The following is a 25,574-nucleotide window of genomic DNA, read 5'->3' on the forward strand; positions in this document are numbered from 1 at the left end:
TTATCATTTGTATAAAGGAAGGCTACTTATTTCTTTCATTTAATTTTATATTTAGCCACTTTTCTGAAGTTTTTATCAGCTGTAGGAGTTCTCTCATAGAATTTTGGGTGGTTGCTTATGTATACTATCATATCATCCTCAAACAGAGATGCCTTATTTTCTTTCTTTCCAATTTGTGTCCTTTTAATCTCCTTTGTTGTCATCTTGCTCTACTTAGAACTTCAAGTACTATATAGAATAGATAGGGAGAAAATGGGCAGCCTTTCTTGTTTCTAATTTTCATGGGATTGCTTCAAGTTTATCTCCATTTAATTTATTGTTGGCTATATGGGCTGGCTTTATAATACTTTTATTATGTTTAGTTATATGATTTTAATTCCAAATCTCTCCAAGACTTTTAATATAAAGGGGTGTTAGATTTTGTCACAAGCTTTTTAGCATTTAATGAGATAAACATGTGATGTTCTTTTCTTAGTTTATATAATGGATTATGTTGATGGATTTCTGTATGTTGAACCATCCCTGCATCACTGGGATGAAAACTACTTGATCATAGTGAATGATCATTTTGATGTGTTGTTGGATTGGATTTGGTTTTTTGTTTGTTTTTTTTTTTAGAATTTTATTGAGTATTTTCATATTGAGGTTCATAAGCAAAATTAGTGTGGAGTCCTCTTTCCTTGTGGAGTCTTTATATGGTTTAGTTATCAGAGCAACTGTGTTCTCATTGAATGAATCAGGGAATGTTCCTTCTGCTTGTATTTTGTTAAATAGTTTGAGGAGTATTAAAATTAGCCCTTCTTTGAAAGTCACATAGAATTCTCCACTAAAAACATCTGTTCCCAGGCCTTTTTTTGGTTGGGATGTTTTTCTTGACTGCTTACATTTTCTTAGTGGTCATGTGACTGTTTAGTTTCACTGTTATTGATTTAACTTTGGTGCATAATATTATATTGTAAGACCCAAATTGAGTCTTATCTATTTGAGGCTCCCATGAATGAGAAGAGAGATTGGGGATCAATGTAAAAGCAAGAAAGAGTTTTATTAGTTCAGTGCCCTGGGGGTGGCCTACATCTTTAGGAGAGGCAACCCCAAACGTCATATTAGTACAGTCTTTATACATTTTGTAAAGGGTAGGCTAAAGCAGTGGTGATTAGGCATGTAAGCATTGGTGGGGTCATTTGACTTTTAAGTCAATTGGCTTAATTGATTAGCTGCTGCCGATTTGAGCTTCCTTGGGGTTCTCAGCCCACAGTCAAGGGGCTAACCTGTGCTGGAATTTTCAGGCCCTCATTACAGGGACTAAGCTGTGCCAGAATAGGGGCAGGTGTCTAGATATGGTTAGAACATTTCTTCCTGAGAAGAAGGGCTGCTTTTTGTCCTGGAGACATTACAAGGACTGTGGCCAGATAAGACTGAAGCATTCTGGTGGTTGTTACCCAATGCCCTGAGGCTGATAGGAAATTATCAGTCTTTGCTTTTCAGTATCTGCCTAGAAAATCATCCATTTTGTTTAGATTTTCCAGTTTTGTTTCCTATAGGTTTTGACATAAAACCTTATGATTTTTTAAATTTCCTCAGTTTCTGCTGTTATTTCTGATTTTGTTAATTTGGGTACTTTCTATGCCCTTTTAATAAATTTGGCTAAGTGTTTATTTATCTTGTTGATTTTCTCAAAGAACCAGATCTTGGTTTTGTTGATTCTTTGTATCATGTTCTTTGTTTCTAATTGGTTAATTTCAGCCCCGCCTTTGGCTATTTCCTGCTCTCTAATAAAATCAATGTTATGATTATAATAACAGTATTAATAAATGATATTATGAAGTCTATGTGAATGACTGCAAACATTGTAAACAAGAAAATGGAATGGAGGAAATTCATATTAAATCATGATAACACAAAGCATGATCATTTAGAAAGTCTTTCATTTGTTTATGTGTTTGATAAAGCAGTGGTTTTTATTCAAGAAGGATTGCTTTCTCCAGAAGAAATAGGAAATTTCATGGCAGGTTTTTGTTTTTTTCTTATTGAAAATAGATTCTTCTCTCATACAATAAAACTCAATCACAGTTTTCCCTTCTCTCCACCCTTCTTAGTTTACTAGAACCTCCCCTCTCCTCATCTGCTTCCCTTCCATTTCCTCTTTTTTTGAATGTTTTTTAGCAGATATTCTCTGTATTTACATTTCTAACTTTTTGCCCACCCCATTTCCACCTCTGCTCCCCCTCTACTTGTCTTTGAAAAGGTGCACCCTCTCCCATTCATCCTCTCCACTTCAGTGCCTTGGCATTCCCCTACATTGGGAAAATGTGCCCTGACTGGACCAAAGACCTCCTCTCATGTTGATGCCAGACACTGCTAATCTCTGTTACAAATGGAGCCCCATGGGCCTCGTGGTTGGTGATCTAGTCCATGGGAGCTGTGGAGGATTTGGTTGGTTGACAATGTTGTTCTTTCCATGAGGCCACAACCCCCTTCAGCTTCTTCATCTCCCCCACCCCACACCCCAGCATCCTCATTGGGGTCCCCTAGCTCAGTCTGATGGTTAGCTACAAGCATGCTCAGCTGCTTGATTCTGGCAAAACCCCTGAGGAGGCACCCCTATCTGGTTCCTGCCAGCAAGAACCTCCCAGCATCAGCAATAGTGCTTGGGCCCTATGGATGCCCAAGTGAAGCAGCCCCTGAAAGATTGGTCCCCTCTTCAATCCCTGCTCTTCCACTTGATCCTCACATGAATGTTCTGTTTTCTCTTCTAAGAAGACCAACATTTTTGTCTTCCTTCATTTTGAGCTTCAAAAGGTCTATGAATCAGTTCTTGTGTATTCAGAGCTTTTTGGGGTTAGTATCCAATTATCAGTGACTGCATACCACATGTGTTCTTTATTGGCTGGGTTACTTCACTCAGGATAATATTCTCTAGTTCCATTCATTTGCCCAGGAATTTCCTAAAGTCATTGTTTCTAAAAGCAGAGTATTACTCCATTGTGTAAATGTACCACACTTTCTCTATCCACTCCTTTATTGAAGGACATCTGGGTTCTTCCCAGCCTCTGGCTATTATAAAAAAGGCTGCTATGAACATGGTGGAGCATGTGTCCTTATTATATGTTGAAGCATCTTTGGGATATATGCCCAGGAGTGGAATAGCTGGGTCTTCAGGTACTACTATGTCCAATTTTCTGTGGAACCGCCAGACTGATTTCCAGAGTGGTTGTAAATTGCCACCAACAGTGGAGGAGTGTTCCTCTTTCTCCACTTCCTTGCCAGCATCTGCTGTCATCTGCACTTTTGATATTAGCTATTCTGACTGGTGTGAGGTACAGTCTCAGGGCTGTTTTGATTTGCATTTTTCTGATGTCTAGGAATGTTGAACATTTCTTTAAGTGCTTCTTGGCCATTTGGTATTTCTCAGTTGAGAATTCTTTATTTAGCTCTGTACCCTATTTTTAAAAGTATTGTTTAATTCTCTGGAGTGTAACTTTTTGAGTTCTTTGTATACTTTGGATATTAGCCCTCTATTAGATGTGGGATTGGTAAAGATCCTCTCCAAATCTGTTGGCTGCCTTTTTGTGTTCTTGACAGTGTCCTTAGCCTAACAGAAGCTTTGCAATTTCACTAGGTCCCATTTGTTGATTCTTAATCTTAGAGCATAAGCCATTGGTGTTCAGTTCAGGAAAATTTCTCCTATGCCTATGTGTTCTATGCTGTTCCTCACTTTCTCTTTTAATAGTTTCAGTGTACCTGAAAACTATGTGGGGTCTTTGATCCACTTGGATGTGAGTTTTGTACAAGGAGATAAGAATGGATCAATTTGCCTTCTGCATGATGACTACCAGTTGAACCAATACCAATGGTTGAAGAGGCTGTCCTTTTTCCATTGAAAGTTTTCAGCTCCTTTGTCAAAGATCAAGTGACCACGTGTCAGGATTCATTTCTGTCTTCACTTCTTTTTCACTGATCTACCTGCCTATCTCTGCACCAATAGCATTCAGTTTTTATCACAATTGCTTTGTAATATAGCTGGGGTTCAGGCATTGTGATTCCCACAGAATTTTTGTTGTTGTTGTTGTTGTGGCTCAGAATAGCCACAGCCTAGGTTTTTGTTATGCAAAATAAAATTTCAAATTGCTCTTTTCAACTCTATGAAGAGAAGAGTTGAGTTGGAATTTTGATATGGATTGCATTGAATCTTTTGATTGCTTTTGTTAAAATAGCCATTTTGAAAATCTTGATACTTCCAGTCAATGGATCATTCCACATTCTAAGATCTTCTTCAATTTCCTTCTTCAGAGATTTGAAGTTCTTGTCATAAAGATCTTTTACTTTTTTGGTTAGGGTTATGCTAAGTTATTTCATATTGTTTGTGACTATTGTGAAGGGTATCGTTTCCCTAATTTCTTTCTCAGCATGTTTATCCTTTGAGTATAGCAGAATGCTACTAATTTGTTTGAGTTAGTTTTATAACCAACCATTTTGCTGAAGTTGTTTACCAGCTGCAGGAAATTTTTGGTGTCACCTAAGTATACTATCATATCATCAACAAACAGTAATATTTTGACTTCTTCCTTTCTGATTTGTACCCCTTTGACTTTCTTTTGTTGTGTAATTGCTCCAGCCAGCACTTCCAGTACTATATTGAACAGGTAGAAGAAGAGTGGGCATCCTTGTCTAGTCACTGATTTTAGTGGGATTGCTTCAAGTTTCTCTCCATTTACTTGATGTTGGCTGTTGGTTTGCTGTATATTGCTTTTGTTATGTTTAGGTATGGGCCTTGAACTCCTGATCTGTCCAAGGCTTTTAACAGAAGTGGTGTTGAATTTTTTCAAATGCTTTCTCAGCATCTAGTGAGATGAGCATGTGTTTTTTTTTTCTTTGAATTTGTTAATATGAAGGATTATGTTGATGGAGTTCTGAATATTGAACCATCCCTGCATGTGTGGAATGAAGCCTACTTGATCATGGTAAATGATCATTTGATATGTTCTTGGAATTGGTTTGCAAGAATTTTATTGAGTATTTTTGCATCAATGTTCAAGAGAGTATTTGGTCTGAACTCTTTTTTTTGTAGGATCTTTGTGTGGTTTGGTATGAGCATAATTGTGGCTTGGAATATCAATTGGGTAATGTTCTTTCTGTTCCTATTTTGTAAAATAGTTTGGAGAGTATTGTTATCAGGTCTTCTATGAAAGTCTAATAGAATTCTTCACTGAACCCATCTGGTCCTGGTTTTTTTTTTTTTTTTTTTTTTTTCTATTTCTTTAGGTGTTATGAAACTATTTAGATGGGGTGTTGAGGTCTCCCACTATTATTGTGTGTGGTGCAATATATGCTTTGAGCTTTAGTAGAGTTTCTTTTATGAATGTGGGTGCCCTTGTTTATGGAGCAGAGATGTTCAGGATTGAGAGTTCATCTTAGTAGATTTTTTCTTTGAGTAAAAACTGTCCTTCCTTATCTTTTTTGAAAACTTTTAGTTGAAACTCTATTTTATTTGATATTTGAATGGCTAATCCAGCTTGTTTCTTAGAAATTATTTTCCAGCCTTTTATTCTGAGGTAGTGTCAGTCTGTCTCTGAGATAAGTTTCCTGTATGCAGCAAAATGCTGGATACTGTTATCCTATCCAGTCTGATAGTCTATGTCTCATTACTGGAAAATTGAGTTTATTGACGTTAATAGATATTAAAAAATAGTGATTATTGTTTCCTGCTATTTTTGTATTTTGTAAAAGCACAACAGTGTTTGTGTGTTTTTATTTGTATTATTATTATTATTATTATTATTATTATTATTGCTTTACCTACAGTGTAGTTTCTCTCCTTGTGTTAGCTTTTCCATCTATTATCCTCTGTAGGACCAAATTTGTGATCAGATATTATGTAAATTTGGTTTTGTCCTGGAGTATCTTGGTCTCTCCATCTATGGTAATTTAGAGTTTTGCTGGATACAGTAACTGGGCTAGCATTTCTGTTCTCCTAGAGTCTGTATAAAGTCTGTCCAGGATCTTGTAGCTTTCATAGTCTCTGTTGAGAAGTCTGGCATAATTCTGATAGGTCTGCCTTTATATGTTACTTGTCCTTTTTCCCTTACTGCTTTTAGTATTTTTCTTTGTTTTGAATATTTTGTGTTTTGACTCTTATGTGTTGAGAAGAATTTCTTTTCCGGTTCAATCTATTTGGAATTATGTAGGCTTCTTGTATGTTCACGCTCACCTCTTTCATATGGTTAGGGAAGTTTTCTTCTTTGATTTTGTTGAAGATATTTACTGTGCCTTTTTGTTGGGATTTTTCCCCTCTTCTACACCTATTAGTCTTAGGTTTGGTCTTTCCATTGTGTCCTGGATAGCTTGGACATTTTGGGTTAGGAACTTTTTGATTTGCATTTTCTCTGACTATTCTGTTTATGTTTTGTATGTTGTCGTTGCTCATTCTGATGGTGATGCTTGCATCTGTGACTCCTGATTTCTTTCTTAGTATTTCTATCTCCAGGGTTGTCTCTTTTTGTGATTTCCTCATTTTTTTTTCTATTTCTATTTTCAATTCCTTCCCCTGTTTGGTTGTATTTTTTTTTTTGGAGTTCTTTGGGTTATTTTCCTGGTTCTCCTGTAATTGTTTAAGGGAGTTATTCATGTGCTTCTCAAAGACCTTCATCGTCATCATGTAGTGTGATTTTTAAATCTAAATGCTGCTTTTCTGGTGTGTTGTGAGATCCATTACTTGCTGTGGTAGGAGAACTTGGTTCTGATGCTGCCACGTTTTCTAGGTTTCTATTGCTTAAGTTCTTGTGCTTTCCTCCTGCCATCTTGTCATGTGTGATTACAGGTGATCTTGTTTTAACTGACTAGAGCTTGTGTCTCCTCTGTGCTTGAGGGCCCATGGGTTCAGGAAGGAGATTGCTCCTGGGTGTTTGACACTTTGCCAACAGGTAGTGAGTCCTGATGGCAGTGACTTGGTTCTGCCACTGTGGGCTCAGGTGAGAGAGCACTTGTGAGGCTGTTCTGGGAGCTCAGCCATCTGCATGCAGGTCCTGAGTCCTGATGGCGATCACCTGGTCCTCTCTCTGGGCCGCAAAAGACCAAATCCCAAAGTGCACCGGCTATCTGTACTCTGAGAGATCCCAGAGATTCCTCCCCAAATAGCCTTTGGGGGTGTACTGCTGACTCACTATTGCTCAGGTCTTAGAGTGCGTTGGAGGCTGTTCTGGGAGCTCAGCTGTCTGTGTGCACGTTCTGAGTTCTGGCAATCACCTGACCCTCTCTCTTGGCTGGAAAACCTATTTACCCTTAAGAATAGAACAAGGCTCCAATAGGCGACAACAAAATTGGACCAAAAATGTTATAAGACAAGGCAAAAGTCCTCACATAAAGACAGAACAAGGCAATTCAACATGCAGTAAAGAGTTCTGAGAGCCGGCAAAGGAGTCAGACCTATACCTGCTCCCACCATTAAGAATGCAATAAAAACACCAAGCTAACAGACATAACAGGACTCTAACCCTATCCTCTGGTAGGATGTACATTTTTACTATATAAATCTTACCAATCCATGAACATGGAGATCTTTTCCTCCTCTATGTCTTCGCTTTTTTTTCCTTGTAAGATTTTGTCATGTAAGTCTTTCACTTCATTAGAGTCACCTTAAGATACATTAAATTATTTGAAGCTATTGTAAATTATATTCCTTCCCTGATAAAGTCCATTTGTCTTTTGTATATAGGTGGGCATCAAATTTCTCTTTTAGCATATCTTGTATCCAGCCTCTTTGCTGAATGTGTTTATCAGCTGTATGAATTTCCTACTGAAATTATTATGGTCACATGTATACAATCATATCATCTGCAAACAAAGATACTTTGATTCTTCATTTCTAATTTGTATCGCATTTATCTCTGTCAGTTTTCTTATTACTTTAGCTGAAACTTCAAGTGCTACATTGAATAAATTAAAAAAAAAGTGGACAGTCTCTTCTTGATTTTTCTGGAAGTGCTTTTAGTTCTCTCTATCAATTTGATGTTGATTATACACTTGCTATAAATTGCCTGTAGTGTTTATGTTTGTCAATCTCATCTCCAGCATCTCCAGGACTTTTATCATGAATGAGTGTTAGATTTGCCATTTTCTTTTTTTACACATGACGAAGGAAAATGTCCTGCCAGCATCTTGTGAATATAACTAGCAATGTTGCAAATTACCTTATAAGGGAAAGCAGTACCCCACTAACTAGAATTGAAATTCTGTGGGAAGTTCACAGAACCTTCAGTAGCGGGACTCTGTATGCACAATTTGTGCATTATAATCCTGTGTTCATAACTCAGATCCACCATTTCTTAGCTTGTGTCATAGGCAAGATTTCTAAACTTATATTACTCTAGGTTTTATATCTAAGTAATGATGCTAATGTATCCTGAAAATCTCTGTGGTAAAATTGGCTCCTATTAATTTAAATGATTTATGTTAAGTGTATAGTGAAGTGTTTGCACTTATTAAGATTTCAACAAATTAAGGCAGTTGATATTAACTTTGCATGTGTCCAATCATATGGTCCTAATTAAATATCAAGGCCTTGGTCTCTTTCCAATTTTCTCTAACATGCTACTGATTGGAGTCTGCATCATTATCTTATTTGTGTGTAAGAACAGAGTGCTGTCTATTAGATCATGAGCAGTCATCATTTATAAAACGTGCTCTATAATCAGAAATAAAATAAAAAGACTGAGAGGTAATTGTTGTAAAGTATACCAGTATGTTTTCCTTTCTTTGGTACAACTACAAAATCTACTGCTGACCCTATTTAGTATGAGATCTAATTTGAGGTAGGATCGACCCTCTGTTATTAGAGCAGCCAGTATCACACATCTTTCTGCACTGGGATTCTGATGTTCAGTAGTTTGTGCAGCATTTAGATTCACCCAAGATCAACTTACCTTTTAGTACATGGATATTCTCACGGGGCTGTTCAGGAGCAAACAAAGGTGATTCACAAATAACCTGGGGGTACTGTTAGCATAGGAAGCCTCATGTATCTATCATATAGCCAAGAGTTTATGTCATAGTAAGAAAGAGCAAAGTGCATATAAAAAGTTTACAGGAGTTACTTCACTTGGAGAATAGAAAAGCCAGCTGGAGGTTGTTCACTTGAGAGTCATACTTGTTTACTTTGTGTACATGTATACACTTGTGATTTACCAATTGGAGTCATTTATGTAGCAATAAGGCCTATAGATACATTTTCCATCCCGATGTTTTTGGCTGTTTAGGGAGAATAATGCTAGAATCTTTATAAACGTTCAAATGGCTCTGTTCAAGTACAAACAAAAGATGTAGTCACCCTTAGCCATATTACTTCAACTGTTCTATATTATATTGAGATTGGGGATTATGGGGATAGAGTTTGGTCAGTGGTAATGAACAATTAACAGTTCTTGCAGTGAATCTGTGGTCAGTTCCTGGCACACATATAGGAGCACACAGTCATATATACCTCCTTTTCCATGTTATTCTTGCAGTTCTGAACTCTACAGGTTCTTGCACACATATGGTACACATATGTATACCCAAACATAAAATAAAATAATGAATTAAAAGAGAAATATCAAACTATGTGGTTCAAATTCAATCTTCTACCTATAAATAAAATGTTAGTGGCAAATGATCACTTGCTTATCCATTGTTTCTTTCTGCATTGATGATATGTGGGTGTAAAAACTAAAACATCTCTAACTTAAAGTACTTATGAATATGGCTTTATTATATGTATTATATATGTATATAGTATATATACATATATAAACACACAGGGATCTGTCTATATATCTATATCATCTATCTATCTATCTATCTATCTATCTATCTATCTATATATATATATACACATATATGTGTGTGTGTGTTCAGTTACAGATGCTCATGAGGCAGCTCACAGCCATCCGTATCTCAGGTTGCAGGAGGTGTGTGGCCCTCTTCTGCCTTCTGCAGGAACTAGGCATACATATGACATATGATGCATATACGGTCAGGCAAATACTCATCCACAAGAAAGACATGAGAAAATAAATATCTTTTAAAATGTTTTTAGAATTCTTCACTCAAAAACAATTATAAATTGTTTGACTATGTCTATAAACCTAATAGGAGTAAGAAAGAAAAATGTTCAATTCGAATATTTGATTACTAAAACAAACTACCTCAAGCCACGTGCTACTACTACAATTCTAGGTGATCAGAAGTCCTCTTTTGACCTCTACAGTCACACACACACACACACACACACACACACACACACACACACACATGCACACCTGTACATATACCCCCGCACACACCCCATACACGGGGGGGGGGGGGAGGGCAAGAGGAATTTTCTTTAGTGTATGCATCTCATTTGAGTGGACTCCGACATTCATTCTTTCATTCTCCTTGAACTTTTTAAGCATTATATCTTAGTTGATTGTATCTTCTTAGCTTCATAGCACTTTAAAAATCAATACCACATTAAACATTGTATATTTAAACAAATTATTTTGGAAATCTCTAAATCGGAAAGAAAATCCTCCAGTTGGTGGGCTGCTCTTTATTAGTCCAAAATGAAAAGAGAGAATCTGTCATTCTTTGTCAATCAGTTGGTACATACTTGACAGCATGCATTTAGAGTGAAAGACAGCTGTGTTGCCATGGTCCAGAAAACCTAATTGTAAATAAATAAAAGAACAGTCATGCAGCATGAGTGGAAAGAAAAAGAAACTCAATGTGGGTTTTTTCTATCCATCAACTTTCATTTGTCAAAGTCTGCCTGACACTATAGGCTAGAGAAGTCAAACACTTATACAACATTGATTAAATTTCATCTTTTCCTAGTACCCTTTTTAGTAAATAGTTTATATGTAGAACGATAGTCTAGTCATTATCTATGACCAGGACACATCTATTATAGAGGCACATTTTGCTCTTTTTATCTAGAAGATCATACGATTGCTTAGTTTATTTAGTTTATTACAGTACTGTAGTTGGCAAATCTTGCCACTGAAACAAACAATCTCCAAATTTTAGTGCATGTTCCAAAGCACTTTTATAGATTTTTTTTACCTATTTGTTGGCAGATCAGCTGGAGATTTGTTCTACTTTCTCTAAGAATCAGATTAAGATATCTTTATGACAATATAAACAGAGGGTGCTCCAAATATCGTTCCATGTAGGGCCTAAAGCTGTAAGAGACTTTTGAATGATATTTTATATAAATATTTTTCATATAGTATATTTGAATTATGAATTATGCTTCCACAGTTCTGACCAGATTCTTCCCACTAATACAACCCCATGCCTTCTTTTTCTTTTTCTTTAGAAATCAATTTGACAAACGAATAAGAAAGAAAAAAAAATCACAAAACACAAGCACACACGCACACATATCAACATAACACTTATAAGAAACACATCAACACATCAAGTTGGAAACTGTATCTCAATGCCCAGCAGCAGTAGATGGCCAACAGAAATCTTGCTTAGTGGTGTTTGTTGATTTCTTGTTGCTTGTCTCATGTTGCTTTGTCTAGGAAATTTGTTTTTTATTGCTGACATGTGATTGTATAATCACCTTCTTAGAAGCAAAGGGAAAGGAGGATGGGTTGTGGGGTTTTGCAGAGGGAAGACTGGGAAGGGGAACAGCATTTGAAATGTAAATAAATAACATAACCAGTTAATTAAAAATAATATTTTTGTAGTGAAAGGCAAGAACAAAAGTAACTTGCATAGTTTGAACTGCCTTTAAAGATCTAGCTCAGAATAAAATATACAGATTTCTGTTCACACCACATTGATCAAAATATGACACTTAGCCAAACTAAAAATTCATTGAGGCCAGCCATACAAAAGAATAGATGAATAATGGACTCTAACTGATAATAACATTTACATTCCTGAAACTTCCATTGTTCTATAGCAATTCACTATATACTCCTACATAGTCTGGAGTCTTGCCTCAAAATCCTGAATATGAAATGTTTGGTGCCTACACCACAGCTTCTGACTCCTTAGACTTCCCCCTCTATTTCTGCATAATGTCCTCCCATTTCCTTGTATGGCATCAGCTTGTTGATTACATAACACATTCTATCTTGGAATTCACTGTATCATACATTTGCTTACAAAACAGATACATGAGCTAAGTCTTAGCAAGGCCATTTCTCAGGCTTTTTGTGCTGACCATTTTGTCCATGAAATACAGAATGGATCAGTTACTGTTCTTTGTTCCATTACACACTGCACTTTGCTGATGTTTTTGTTGTCACTGTTGCTTGTATTGCCCTAGAAATCTGAAATATGTATTTATATCTGTGTTCTTGTCTTTCTAGTTCCCAGGCCAACACTGTAACAATGTAAACACTTTATTAATGTTTGTAAAAATAACAAGGAAAAGTTATTAAAAGGATGACAGGTTGTTTAAATTTCCTTTAAGTATGCTTGAATATCATAGTCGTTGTGTATTTGTATATATTCAAATATTAAGAAGTTGGTCATAAGTAAAATGTAATGACTTAAGTTTACTGAAAAAGAGGAAAGTTAGCAAGGCTTTTTTTTTCTCTCACTGCTGTACTACACTCAGAAGCACCATATTTCTATCTTAGTGTGTATATATATGTACAAACTGATTGTTGGATTAAGATATGCTTTTTTCTTAAATGGAGACATATGCCATACTTTCGATGAAAAAAAAAAGAAACTTAGCTTGTACTAATCTACATTGTTTCTCAGAAGAAATCAATATCATTGGAAGCACAAAATAAGGTTCAATAAATATATTGACATAAAAGTAACTTTCATTTATTTTTTTTCAGACTTCCTAGTACCATTCCAATAGGTTTTCTTTGCCCATTTTTAGAATCTGTAACATTTGCTTCACTGTCAGATCAGCAACTGCATAATTGTAGTGAGGTAATTGGCTAAAATCTATATAAACTGAATGTAAAAATAAACCATGCTAGAGACTATTTTCTTCGGAGGATTAATTAAGGGTTATTCCCTATTACCTGTTTAATGCAAATTAATGTCTTAAATTATACCTGAAATTGTAGCAAATTTCAAATACTTTGATGAAAGTAAAATACTTATACCACGAACTTTTAAACTCCTGTTGCATAATTTTGCATTATAAAGGGTATCAAGAATTAAAGGAAAGAACGTTGATGTAAATGTTCTATCATTCCAAATGAGGTTTGTGTGGTATTGAAATTCTGGAAAGACTTTGTCTGAATGCTCTTTGAAGTTGTATACTTTCTACTGACAAAATCTGGCCACAACAATTAGTTCATGCCCTTCTCTTAAATCATGACTTTAAAAATAGTTGTGTCATTTCAGAAAAACAAAAAACAAAAAACAACAGATTTTCGCATACCCATTTCTGACAGAATCAAAGGCCGAGAAATCACACTTTCACAAAGAAGAAGCCTTGGAGCATGTTTTGCACTTTCGTTTTATTATTTTATTTATATACATTTCAAATGTTGTTCCTCTTCCTGGTTTCCCCTCTATGAGAACCCCACTCAATTCCCCTCCACTCACCTCAAGGAGAGTGTTCTTCTTCCAACTCGACCCCTCCTACTTCACCCCTCTAGCATTTCCCTTCTCTGGGGCATTAAGCCTCCATAGGACCAAGTGTACCCCCTTTTCACTGAGGCCAGACAAGGCAGTCCTCTGCTTCATATATAGTGGGGGCCACATAACAGCCCACCTATCCTCTTTGGTTGGTAGCTTAGTTTCTGGGAGTTCTGAGGTGTCCAGTTAGTTGATATTGTTGTTCTTTCTATTGGGTTGCAACCCCTTCAGCTCCTTCAGTCCTTGCCCTAACTCTTCTGTAAGGGTCCCTAGACTCAATCCAGCAGTTGGCTGTATGTATCTATATCTGTTTGAATCAGGTGCTGCTAGAGACTCTCAGGACAGCTATACCAAGCTCCTGCCTACAAGCATACCTTGGCATCAGCAATAATATTGGGACTTGTCTGCACATTGGATGGAACCCAAATTGGGGAGAGCTCTGGATGGCCTTTCCTTCAGTATCTGCTCCCATTTTGTCCTTGCATTTCCTGTAGACAGGAACAAATCTGAGTCAAAATTTTTGAGCTGGATGGGTGGCGCCATCCTTCAACTGGTGAGTCATGTTCTATTAGAGGTGGTCTCTTCAGATTCCATATGCCCACTGTTGGGCATTTCTGCTAATGTCATTCCCATCGGGTCCTGGACACCTCTCATATCCCTGGCATCTGGGACTATCTAGGGTTTTCCTCCACTCCCCACCCAACAGTGCTGCATATATCTATTCATTATTCTGGTCCTCTGGGCTTCTCTCCTGGCTCCCTCATTCCTGACCCTGCCACCCTGTATTCCCTCCCCTTCCTCTCTCACGCCCAGGTACCTCCATTGTTCTGCTCCTTGGGATTATTTTGTTCCACCTTCTAAGTGGAATTGAAGCATTCACACTTAGGCCTTCCTGTTTGTTAAGCTTCCTGTGCTCTGTGAGTTGTATCATGGGCATTCTGAAATTCTTGGCGAATATCCTCAGATAAATGAGCACATACCATGTATGTCCTTTTGGGTCTGGTTACCTCACTTGGTGTCCATCCATTTACCTGAAAAATTCATAATGCACTCATTTTTAATAGCTGAGTACTATGTCATTGTGTAAATGAACCACGTTTTCTGTATCCATTCTTCAGTTGAGGAACATCTGCATTATTTCCAGCTTCTCATAAATAAGGCTGCTATGAACATGGTGGAGCATGTGTCCTTGTGATATGTTTGAGTATCTTTTGGATATATGCCCAGGAGTGGTATAGTTGGGTCCTCAGGTAATTCTGTGTTCAATTTTCTGAGGAGCCGCCAGACTGATTTCCACAATGGTTGTACCAGCTCTCAATCCCACCAGAAATAGAGGAGTCTGCCACTTTTTCCACATTCTCACCAGCATCTGCTATGAGAATTCCAGGGTCATTTTGATTTGCATTTCCCTGATTACTAAGGATGCTGAACATTTCCTTAGATGTTTATGCTCTTCCAGCATTTTGAAAGCTATGTAATCATGTATTCCCTGGTCACAAAAAGATGACACAGAAGCTAAAATGGTGGCTGGCTATTCTTTTAGGGGACCCATGTTTGAATTCCAGTACTCTGGAGTTTCACTTGGGAGCTGAAAACCATCTGCAACTCCAGTCCCAGACAATTGTATGCTGTCTTCTGTCTTCTTTAGCCAGTGAAAACACATGGTGCACAAAGATGTACATGTAGGAAATATTTTAAATAAATCTCTACCCCTTGCTGTGTGAAGAGATAGAATTGTTTTTGTGTCCTATAAGAAACTTTGCAGAAATCATTGGCATTAATGAAGAGTAGAATAAATTAACACATTAAGAGCTGTCCCAGAAAGTGGTGCTTCAATCCTTTAATTGCAGCATTCCCAGAACTCAAGGGGCAGAGGAAGGTGGATCCATATTGTCTATGTAGTGAGTTCCAGGACATAGCCAATGGATACAGAGACAGACTGTCTCTGTCTGTCTGCCTGTCAATCTTCTGGTCTCTGTGTATATGTATGTGTATATATATGTATGTGTATATATATGTATGTGTATATATATGTGTGTGTATATGTGTGTGTGTGTGTGTATGTATATGTATGCACAGTAACTCGAGTGTGTGCATGCACATAGACACAGAGAGGTGCGGTTGGTATATGGATCTTGTCCCTAAAGAAAACTGATGTTCCCTTCCTTAACTGCCATGAAATGTAGATAGCTTTTCAGTTAGGGATCAGGGTTTTGATCCCCTTCTCCATCCATGCTGGAAAACTGATAACTTAATATTTTGCAGGTCCTATACATGCATCTATAGCTATCGGGAATTATGAAGGCAAAAGTTCAGTCATGTCAGTCTTCCCCAGTCTCTAGGTCTCACAAATTTTTCATGCACTCTTCCTTTTTTTCTGACACTGTGGATACAGATTGTGAGATAAATCTCCTATTTAAGACTGATAATTCTATAAATATTTATTCTCTGCCCTTTGCCCAGTTGTGATTTTTTTCATGAACCACTATCCATGCACAAAAAAGCCTCTCAGATGAAGACTCAACTGCTGTACTAGCCTATTGGTACAGAGATATTTATTTCAGAACAATTTTTGATACTATGTACATGTAGCAAGTTAATAGCAGCAAGTTCCTTTCTAAAACCTATGAGCTCCTGTGCCTGTGTTCTTGTTCAGATTTTCAGTGATAGGAATGGAGTGGCTCCCGCAGAGCAGGTCTTAGATCCAATAGGAAAGTATTTGATTCCTCCCAACAGCCATGGAACTGTTGTAACGGTGCATATATTGCACATCCATCATTTCAGTCATTCTTCCAGCATAAAAAGTTCAAAGAGGCAAGGTCGCTGATGACTTTTCTCCCTACGTATCTGGCACAGCATGTTCTGATACTATAAAATCTACGAGGAAGTAAGTTTCTGGGTCAGTATGAAGCTCACTTTACAGACCATGCTGACCTCAAAATCAGTTTTCTTCCTCTGCCTCGGAATTGCTGGGTATAAGGGCATGTGTCACTACTCCAACCTTCAGCATAGGGCCTTATTAACTACAAGTTCTAGTGGGCCACCAATGTTTAATGTTTGTGACTAAGTCTCTGGGTCCTCTGCTGATCAACAAATTGAGTTGAAATGTATCCCCTATCTGGATCTAAACCGTTTATTTATAATTCTTTTGTTTCTGGGAGAAATATTTTCCCTTGCAATAGCGTAAGTCTGTATGTGTGTATGCAAGTGTGTGTGTATGTGTGTGTGTGTGTGTGTGTGTGTGTGTGTATGTGTTTGTGTGTGTATGTGTGTGTGTATGTGTGTGTATATGTGTGTATGTGTTTGTGTGTGTATGTGTGTGTGTATGTGTGTGTGTATGTGTGTGTATATGTGTGTATGTGTTTGTGTGTGTATGTGTGTGTGTATGTGTGTGTGTATGTGTGTGTATATGTGTGTATGTGTTTGTGTGTGTGTGTGCTGGAGTATATGATGTATACAAAATAGTATGTTAAAATATAGCTTTTTCAAACATGCTTATGGTTAGTAACCCCTTCCCTGAGAGTTTTTATTCACCAGTTCACTTGCTTAGCTCTTGCATAGCAACTGTTATTTACATGAACGGATATCAGAATTTTAACTATTATTTAATTTATTATTCACTTTTTCAAGATTATTATTAGCCTCTTATATGTTTTTTACAAAGTCACTTAAGAAATATATGTATATATAATATTTGATTATATTTGTATATAATATTATATAAATATTTATAAATGATTATATATATTTGATTCTTCAAGCAACAATTTTTCCTAAATAACTGACCTGTCTTTTACTAATCAATGCACACTATAAATAGAGTAATATATATCATAGAAATTCTCTAAAATATTTTTTAAACTGATTCATCAAATGTGTTTATAATGAGGTCATTAAGAACGGAGAGTTCTATGTGACTCCTCTCACTCATAGTCGGCCTTCTACAGAACTCCTACTAATGTTCACCAGGCCCTTGGTTACTTGGATATTTCATGAAGAGATGACAGTAGTGATGACAGAAGGCAAAGCGAGACAATTCTACACTGATGGCATGTAGCCTAATAACATCCTCCTGTGTACACTCAGTCATCTCTGGATTGTTTTTACAATATCCAGTATAATACAACTGCTATTTAGGAACTTGGAGTATTCTTGGAGTATTATATTGCTTAGAGAAATAAAACAAGAAAAAAATCTGAGTATGTTCAACACACTTGCTTTAAAAATATTTTCAATCTGTGGTTGAACTGACGAACAAAAAGTATTTCATGGAATTAAAAGGACTGTGTTATTTCTCTTTCTGTACTTGTAAAACCTGGGTATTTGATTTGGTGTGTTACCTTTTTCTATGTCTAAGAAACATCTGCTTGGGACTCAAAATTACAAGTCAGCAACTCTGATGTTGGCCATGTTGGTCTTTCCGTTTATTTGCCAACAGAAATTTCACTCAGCAATTAAAATGTGCATTTTATTTAGACAGTTCTTTGTAATATAAAATTCAGTATCCAGTTCTTAAACAGCACTGTTTGATATAAATACTGGCTCCTATTCTTTGTGATTCTTCAAATTCTGTACTTATAGTAAAAAAACATAAAATAGGGAAAAGATGATAATCATTTGGCTATAAACCAACAATTTTGGTAAGATTTTTTATAATTTATGATTATTTTTAAGTTCATTTTTTAAAACGGTTTTCCCAAATTCTTATTGGAAATTCTCTGCATTTACATTTCATATGTTATCCCTTTCCCACAAATCCATCTCCACTCCCCTTCCCATTGCCTCCATGAAGGTGCTCCCTCTCCTAACCACCCTCCCACCTCAGCACCTTGGGATTCCCCTACACTGGGAAAATGAGCGTTCACCAGGCCAAAGGCCTCTCCTCCCATTGATGCCCGAAAATGCGATTCCCTGCTGCATATGTACCTTGGGCCATGGGTCTTTCCATGTGAACTCATTGGTTGGTGTTTTAGTTCCTGGGAGCTGTGGTAGGTTTGGTTAGTTGATAATTTTGTTCTTCCCATGGGGTTGCAGACCCTTTCAGCTCTTTCAGTCTTTTCTCTAGCTCCTTCCTTCATTGGGGTCCTCATGTTCAGTCTGATGGTTAGCTACAAGCATCCTCCTCTGTATCAGTATGGTTCTGGCAGAGCCTCTGTGGAGGCATCCATATCAGGTTCCTGACAGTAAGCACTTCTTGGTATCAGCAATAGTGCCTGGGTTTATTGGGTACATATTAGTCTCTGGATGATCTTTTCTCTTATCTCTTTATTTGTCCCTTTATTTCCTTTCATGAGTGTCTTGTTCTTCCTTTTAAGAAGGACTGAGGCATCTACTTTCTGGCCATTTTTCGCTTTGAGATTCATAAGTTCTGTGGATGATTTCTTGGGTATTACGAACTTTTTGGGCTAGTATCCACTTATAAGTGAGTTCAAACCATGTGTGTTCTTTTGTGACTGGGTTACCTCACTCAGGATGATAGCTTCAAGTTCTTCCATTTGCCTTCAGAATTTCATGAAGTCATTCTGTTTTATAGCTGAGTAGTACTCCGTTGTGTAAATGTACCACAAATTCTGTATCCATTCATCTACTGAAGGACATCTGGGTTCTTTCCAGCTTCTGGCTATTATAAATAGAGCTGCTATGAACATTGTGGTGCATGTGTCCTTGTTAGATGTTGGAGCTTCTTTGGGATATATGCCCAGGAGTATTTATAATCATTTTTAAGCTCTGAACGTATACCAGATTTGACTTAAAGAGAGAGAAATATAGAATGTAAACTAGGATAGGTGTGGAGATATGGAAGATTTTGGAAGAGCTAGAGGAGAGGAAACTATAAAGAGAACATATTGTATTTTTTTTCAGTAAAAGTAAAGAAAGTTTCTAAGTGTAAAACAATGATAACAATTTACAAGTAAATAAGTATTCCTCCTTTTTTTAAAATAAAGTTGTAAAAGAAAAATAAATAAATAAAATAAATACCAGTATAGCTAATGAGAAGAGAGAAATCAGAAAAAAATAATGTTAAATTGATGAAAGGTACCTCAAATTTGTACTTGCTACAGTTTCAGGAAGTTTTATTTTGATATCATAATTCATTTTGTTTTTTAATCTTTCTTTAAAAGTGTCAATACAAGTGCAAAATGTATCTTAATCATATCCATCCCCTACTTCCAAAGTTACAAAGGACTCAAAATTTCTAAAATCTGTTCTCTGACAATTTCACACATTCATAGAGATGTTTGATACACCCACCCAGTTTCCAAGAAGTTGTGGGACTTGGAAGGATGGAGCCAATAAGTAAAGCAGACTAAAGTATAATACAATAAAAAGCTTTGTTCAGAACATCAGTCTATAACCTAAGGATTAAGAAAGGTCACTTATATAAAGTTCTCATGAGTTCAATTGTATATAGTCATAGGAACCAGCTGCTATGGCAAAACCTGTTTTTCCACAGAAGCATATAAACATAAAATATCCATTTATAATTAACAATCTCAAGTAAACTTGCTTTTTATTTGTTATACCCTGGAAAAGCAGAAAAGTACATTCTAATAACAATTTCATGTTTTTGAGGAAAGTGTTTGCAAATAATGTGTCATATTTTCTTGGATTATTCTCACTAGCACTCAGAGTAACTTTCTTATTCCATTTTGAGACCAGGTTCTGATATTGTTGTCCTCCCTGTGTTACTTTTTGGTAGTGGGATATCCAGAGTGGTTTGGATTTGAGATGATGTAGACAAATCTAATTGGTATGTAATATGTAAGCGTCCTACAAGCATGCAAACTCTAGTATTTCAGCAGTGAACGCATTGTGCTATAAGACTTCGCCACCGAGAACATAGATCACAAACTATGTCCAGTATTGTAAGTTACATTTTTATTACATTATTATTACATATTGATCAGAAAGATCTAGAGGATATCTTGAAAACAGACCATATGATTAACAGTTCTGGGGTGTTGTACAAAATAAGTCCATATTTTCCATTTAATAGAAATACAAAATTTATTATGCCCTATGCAAATAGGTAATTAAAATTCCAAGGAAAAATAAATGCAGTCAAGTTTCCAAATGAATATGTTCCAGTTCCGAGGCCAAGGTGTGACCAGAGTCACTTTTAAAGGCGACAGGAGTTGTGTATGTCCAAGTCCGAGTCAAAGCAGAGGGTGAGATCCAAATGCCTCTTTTAGTCTGGATGGAAATAGCTGTGGACCTTTTCTTATCTCTCAAGATAATATGAAAGGACTTTCCAGCATCATCCCTCATTCTAGTGTTTTTTAGATAGATTGGTTAGAGCATTGGAAATATGAAGCACAACTCATGACACTGGGGAGGTTTGCAAAATACATTCTTGCTCCATGGTGGGACCTAGCTTGCCTAGGTTGTAAAGTTAGCTTTTTCATAGGCACTCCTGTCCTCATCAAAATGTGGAGCAAATTCAAGATGAAAGGGAATGCCAAATTACTCTTCATCTTTATTAAGAATTTTGAAAACAGTCCAAATTAATGTCCAAGGGACTAAAAATTGAACAGGGATCTTTCCCTTTGTTTCTGTGCCTTTTCAATATTCTTTTAGACTCTGCCCCATACTTTTTCATCTAAATTTTCATCTTCTGAACACCAGGGATTATAATCACAAACAACCAGAAAGCGATTTGATAGTTGTGATTTTGACACTTTTGTTCCCACTTTCTCTGCAAAATCATGTACAAGCTCAAAATACGGCAATCTTTCCATGGTAACTCCCGCAAGGAACACCTTTTATTATTGCATAGCTGACTTCAGGTCCCTGATTCATGAGACCACTTGTTTACTTCTCCAGAGGTGCTGGGACATTGGAGAATGAGGTCAATAAATGAGGCAGACTGAAGTCTCATACAATAGCCAACTTTACTCGGAACATCTCACAATATATAGCCTCAGGATTCAAATAGGTCACTTGTGTAAAGTTCTCCAGAGTTCAAGCAGTATGTAATCACACGGATAAGCCACTCGTACACACACACACACACACACACACACACACACACGCACGCACGCACGCACACACACACACACAAAACCACCTTATTCCACAGAGGAATATAAGCAGTAGCACTTGTAAAGATTAATTAAAGTACACTCACTGGTATTCACTACACCTGGGAGGGGCACAGAAGCATGTTTCAAGAATAATTCCATGTTTTTTTTTTTTTTTTTAAGAAACTGAGGTTCTAGTCTTGTTTACTTGGAGTGCTCTCACAAGTACTCAGAAGTCTCCTCACATTCCTCCTGGACCATGTTCTGACATACCCCACCTCCTACACCCTCTCCTTGTCATCCAGCACCCCTTTCAACAATTATCTTTTTCACTCTGTCTTTGTGTGTGTGTGTGTGTGTGTGTGTGTGCAGACGTGCGCACACACATGCATGTACGTATATTGTGGCCCACTAAGTTTGATTACTGCCTCCTGCATGGAAACAGTAGTGGAACCATGGACAGGAGCACGCATTCCTTCCCAGTGCAATGAAGACTATGATTCTCCCTCACCTAGAAACCACGAATGTCTCACAACTCCCTGGGAACATCAGGGTCCAAGATCCCCTCTCCCACCCATAATGGAATGTCCCAGACTCACTATTAAACAGATTATATTCAAGTAATAATTTATTAAATATTTAATTAAAAACAATGGTTTATTTATTAAAATATATTAATGGTATGAGTAATACAAGAAATTTGGTGTCCAGTGCAAAACTCTATAAATATTATGAGATTAAAATTGTTTTAAATTTATCAGATACCAAATTTTATCTTATTTATATCTTGGGGTATACATTTCAAGGGAATTTGAGGTTTATCTTGTTATTCTTTGCTTAATGAGCAAGAAAAAGAGAAATGAGTGTTGGAAAGAAAGAATGAATTTTTTGCTTTTTAACTAAAGGAGTGCAGACTTGACGATATTAAAGTTACTAGTTTTGTGGGAATTATAGTCCTCCATGTAATCCACATTTAATGTTCTATTAAATGAGAAACCCACATTAAGATCTACCTGTCCCCTGTCAAGTGCAACAAGTGCAACATGACTCTGGTTCAAGATAATTACTTTCAAATGTAACATGTCCATGTAATTTAGATAGGATGCAATTGATGCAAAAAAAACCCAGATGTCATTTCAAAGGGAAAGTCACATCTTTATTGTGTAGCTAAATTTGAGTGAGCAAAGGCCAGGAAACACAGAGCTGCCTAGGTTATCTATGGTTCCACGTTTCCACAGTGAAGCTTATTCCTAAAGTAGCATAGTAGCTGAAGAAAGGCAATAAATCAAGGCAATATTTGAATACATTGATGGGTACCTGGTACGAAGGTTACAGGATAAGCTAGTCTCCTCTATAGGTCCCAGGTGCTATCATGAGGGGTTTAGCTTTGGAGTTGTTGGAACTTAGTGGTCTGGTAAGTAAAAAAAATTAAAACGTGTTTATTTATTAGTCACAGGATGTTAGTTCCAACACAAAGGTGAGCAGGGGGTGGACATTTAGGTGGCTAAAAGTAGCACAACATGAGAAAATTAGGCTCTTAACCTGCAGCATTGCACCCTCTCCACATCACTGCAGTTCTAATCAGTTAATCAGTCTTTGCAGACACAGCTTCTTTCCAGAAATGCTCTTTCACAGTACATACACTTATATTGGTAATGCATGGCATAGACAAATAAGACATGCACAGAGGAAGATTTAGTTCCACTGTTCTTCTTTTAAAATAATTTAACCTTGCCAGCCGTATGTTCCTTCTTTACTTCTTCGGGGTAATTTATTTTCTCATTATTTTTACAAAGAATGATCACTCACTACACCAAAATGTTTTGTAGTTGAGCCACTTGCAGGAGAAATAGTAGTTGTCAGAGTCCTATTAGGAAACCCGGTCCTGTAAATAGATGTGTCCTATTCTGATCTGAGATGGGAAGTATTCTGCTTGTATGAAAGAATTATTGTCATGCCAGGTACTATAGTTGAAGGCACAATACATTTCTGGCAGTTGTCACTAAGAGCACTGATCAGCTGTGCTATGAAAGTTAAATAGATAGTTACTTATTTTATGAATATACAGCACAATCTCATAATGATAGGACCATTTTTTGACCATAGCAACCACCTCATACTTGCAGTTATTTTAATAATAAGGAGGCAAATAGTCTCTCTCAAGAGCAGGTGCTGAGCCCTCAAATATTTCAGGACATCATTCTGTGCATAATCAGATTATAGTAACGTAAGTTCACAGGTTCCCACCCTTGCGGACTTAGGGGAATCATGGGAGCGCAGTGGATAGAGAAAACTACATCCGGACAGTATGTACACACTTCAGTGCCTGGATGTACCACAATTGGAAAGGGGAGACAGGAATTTGGGTTAATCAAAAGCAGCTCTGAGAAAGGGTGTTCAGGCCCTGATTGATGCATGACTTTGATTAATCGATATTCCATCCCAGTGTTTAATAAGTGTTCTATCCAAAAAGTCTTCTGTAATATTTAACTTTGCTTCCTTCAGTTACAATTTATACACATTTATACACACTTCCCTTGTTCTTTCCCTGAGAGCTAGGCAGCAGTCTTTAACAAAACACTTTATAGACATATACCTAAAGGGGTGTTTGTGGTTTTGCTATGTTTAATCTTCCCCACGCAATGGAAAAGCAAACAATAAAAAGAAAGTAATCACTCCTCAAAAGACCTGTTTAATTTGACTGCTTAATGCATAATAAACATTGGTACTGTAGTTTAAGTGTTTATTCTTTGGAAAGACAATAAATTTCAACAGTGATGTGCCAAGAATTATTTGCTTTGTCTTACATATATACTCAGAGCTAGAGAGAAAGAAAGGGACTGTGTGTGTGTGTGTGTGTGTCTGTGTGTGTGTGTGGTGAGAGAGACAAGGAGAGAGAAAATGTATATCTGTAGCTCAAAATAGAAACCTATAAAATACGAAGTCTACAAGGTACAGCAATAGTAAGACTTTTTGTGTTCCTGATGTTAAATCTGGTGTTCATATGTATTAATTATATTGATAAATTATACCTTTCATCATTACACTTTGCTTTTTTTAAAAAAATACATAATGTCTCTGTGTACAATATTATCATGATACAATTCAAGGGATTTTGAGTTGTTTTAATGTTTAGTTTATTTCACAGAAACCTGTATTTATTTTCTCTGCATCAAAAGCTACATTTTATGACCCTGTGTACCATGCAGAAATTGATCTGCAATACATGTGGAGTCTCCAAGGGTATATTTAAATTTAGTAATTTTATTGCTAACTGTGAAGTTAATCTGCACTGTTTGCATTCTTTTCCCCAGGAAATTGAAGTAACAGTTCAAGCTAAACAACTGGATGTGGAAAGGCTTTTGTCTAAAGGGCAGCATTTGGATAAAGAAAAACCAAGCGCTGAGCCAGTGAAGGTAATGAAGCAGCCTATAGCATTATCTACTACCCCATGATAGGTTACGCCTCCCTTGTACACATGCCATTGTCATTGTCTCTTTATAATCTTTGAAATAACTTGTAAGGAAATATTGGTCATACCATAGTTACAGAGCTAAAGTTGTCCTTTTGATCACCATATCTTATTTACATATAGTGATCTTAACTCTATTAACGAGTCATCGCATGAAAGAACTCATTTCTGTCCTGGTGTGGTACCATCAATACAAAAAGTCATACCACCTTCAAGGTAGATTAATTCCTTCAGGACTTGATTACTTTGCTTGCCAACCCTGACACTCTTCGTATACTTTGGCTTAATTCACATCAAGCCATTCCAACAGGCTGTCTTCAACAACTGTAGCAAATCACAATATGGTCTATGTTACTTTTTCTGGTGCGAGAGAAAACCCTGTATTCAGGCTTCAGTAGTTTACTGGGTCAAGAATTTTTAGGGAAATATATAATTTCATCATTTTTAGTAAAAAAAAAAAACTAGCTTGGGTGAAAGATTTCTACTTCCTTCTTTTCCGT

The 25,574-nt window shown here is 36.8% G+C and overlaps 1 protein-coding gene across 5 annotated transcripts in view; it reads left to right on the forward strand.

Moving 5' to 3' along the window:
• The window catches only part of DMD (dystrophin), a 1,259,848-nt gene that overhangs the window by 477,194 nt on the left and 757,080 nt on the right, over nt 1–25,574 (forward strand). For all 5 annotated transcript variants that reach the window (XM_080910294.1, XM_080910293.1, XM_080910296.1 and 2 more), the window contains one exon: nt 24,917–25,018. In XM_080910294.1, the coding sequence (XP_080766420.1) occupies nt 24,917–25,018 (102 nt within the window). The remainder of the gene's footprint in view (nt 1–24,916; nt 25,019–25,574) is intronic.

The sequence above is a fragment of the Micromys minutus genome, assembly GCF_963924665.1.
Source record: "Micromys minutus genome assembly, chromosome: X".
NCBI lineage: Eukaryota > Metazoa > Chordata > Mammalia > Rodentia > Muridae > Micromys > Micromys minutus.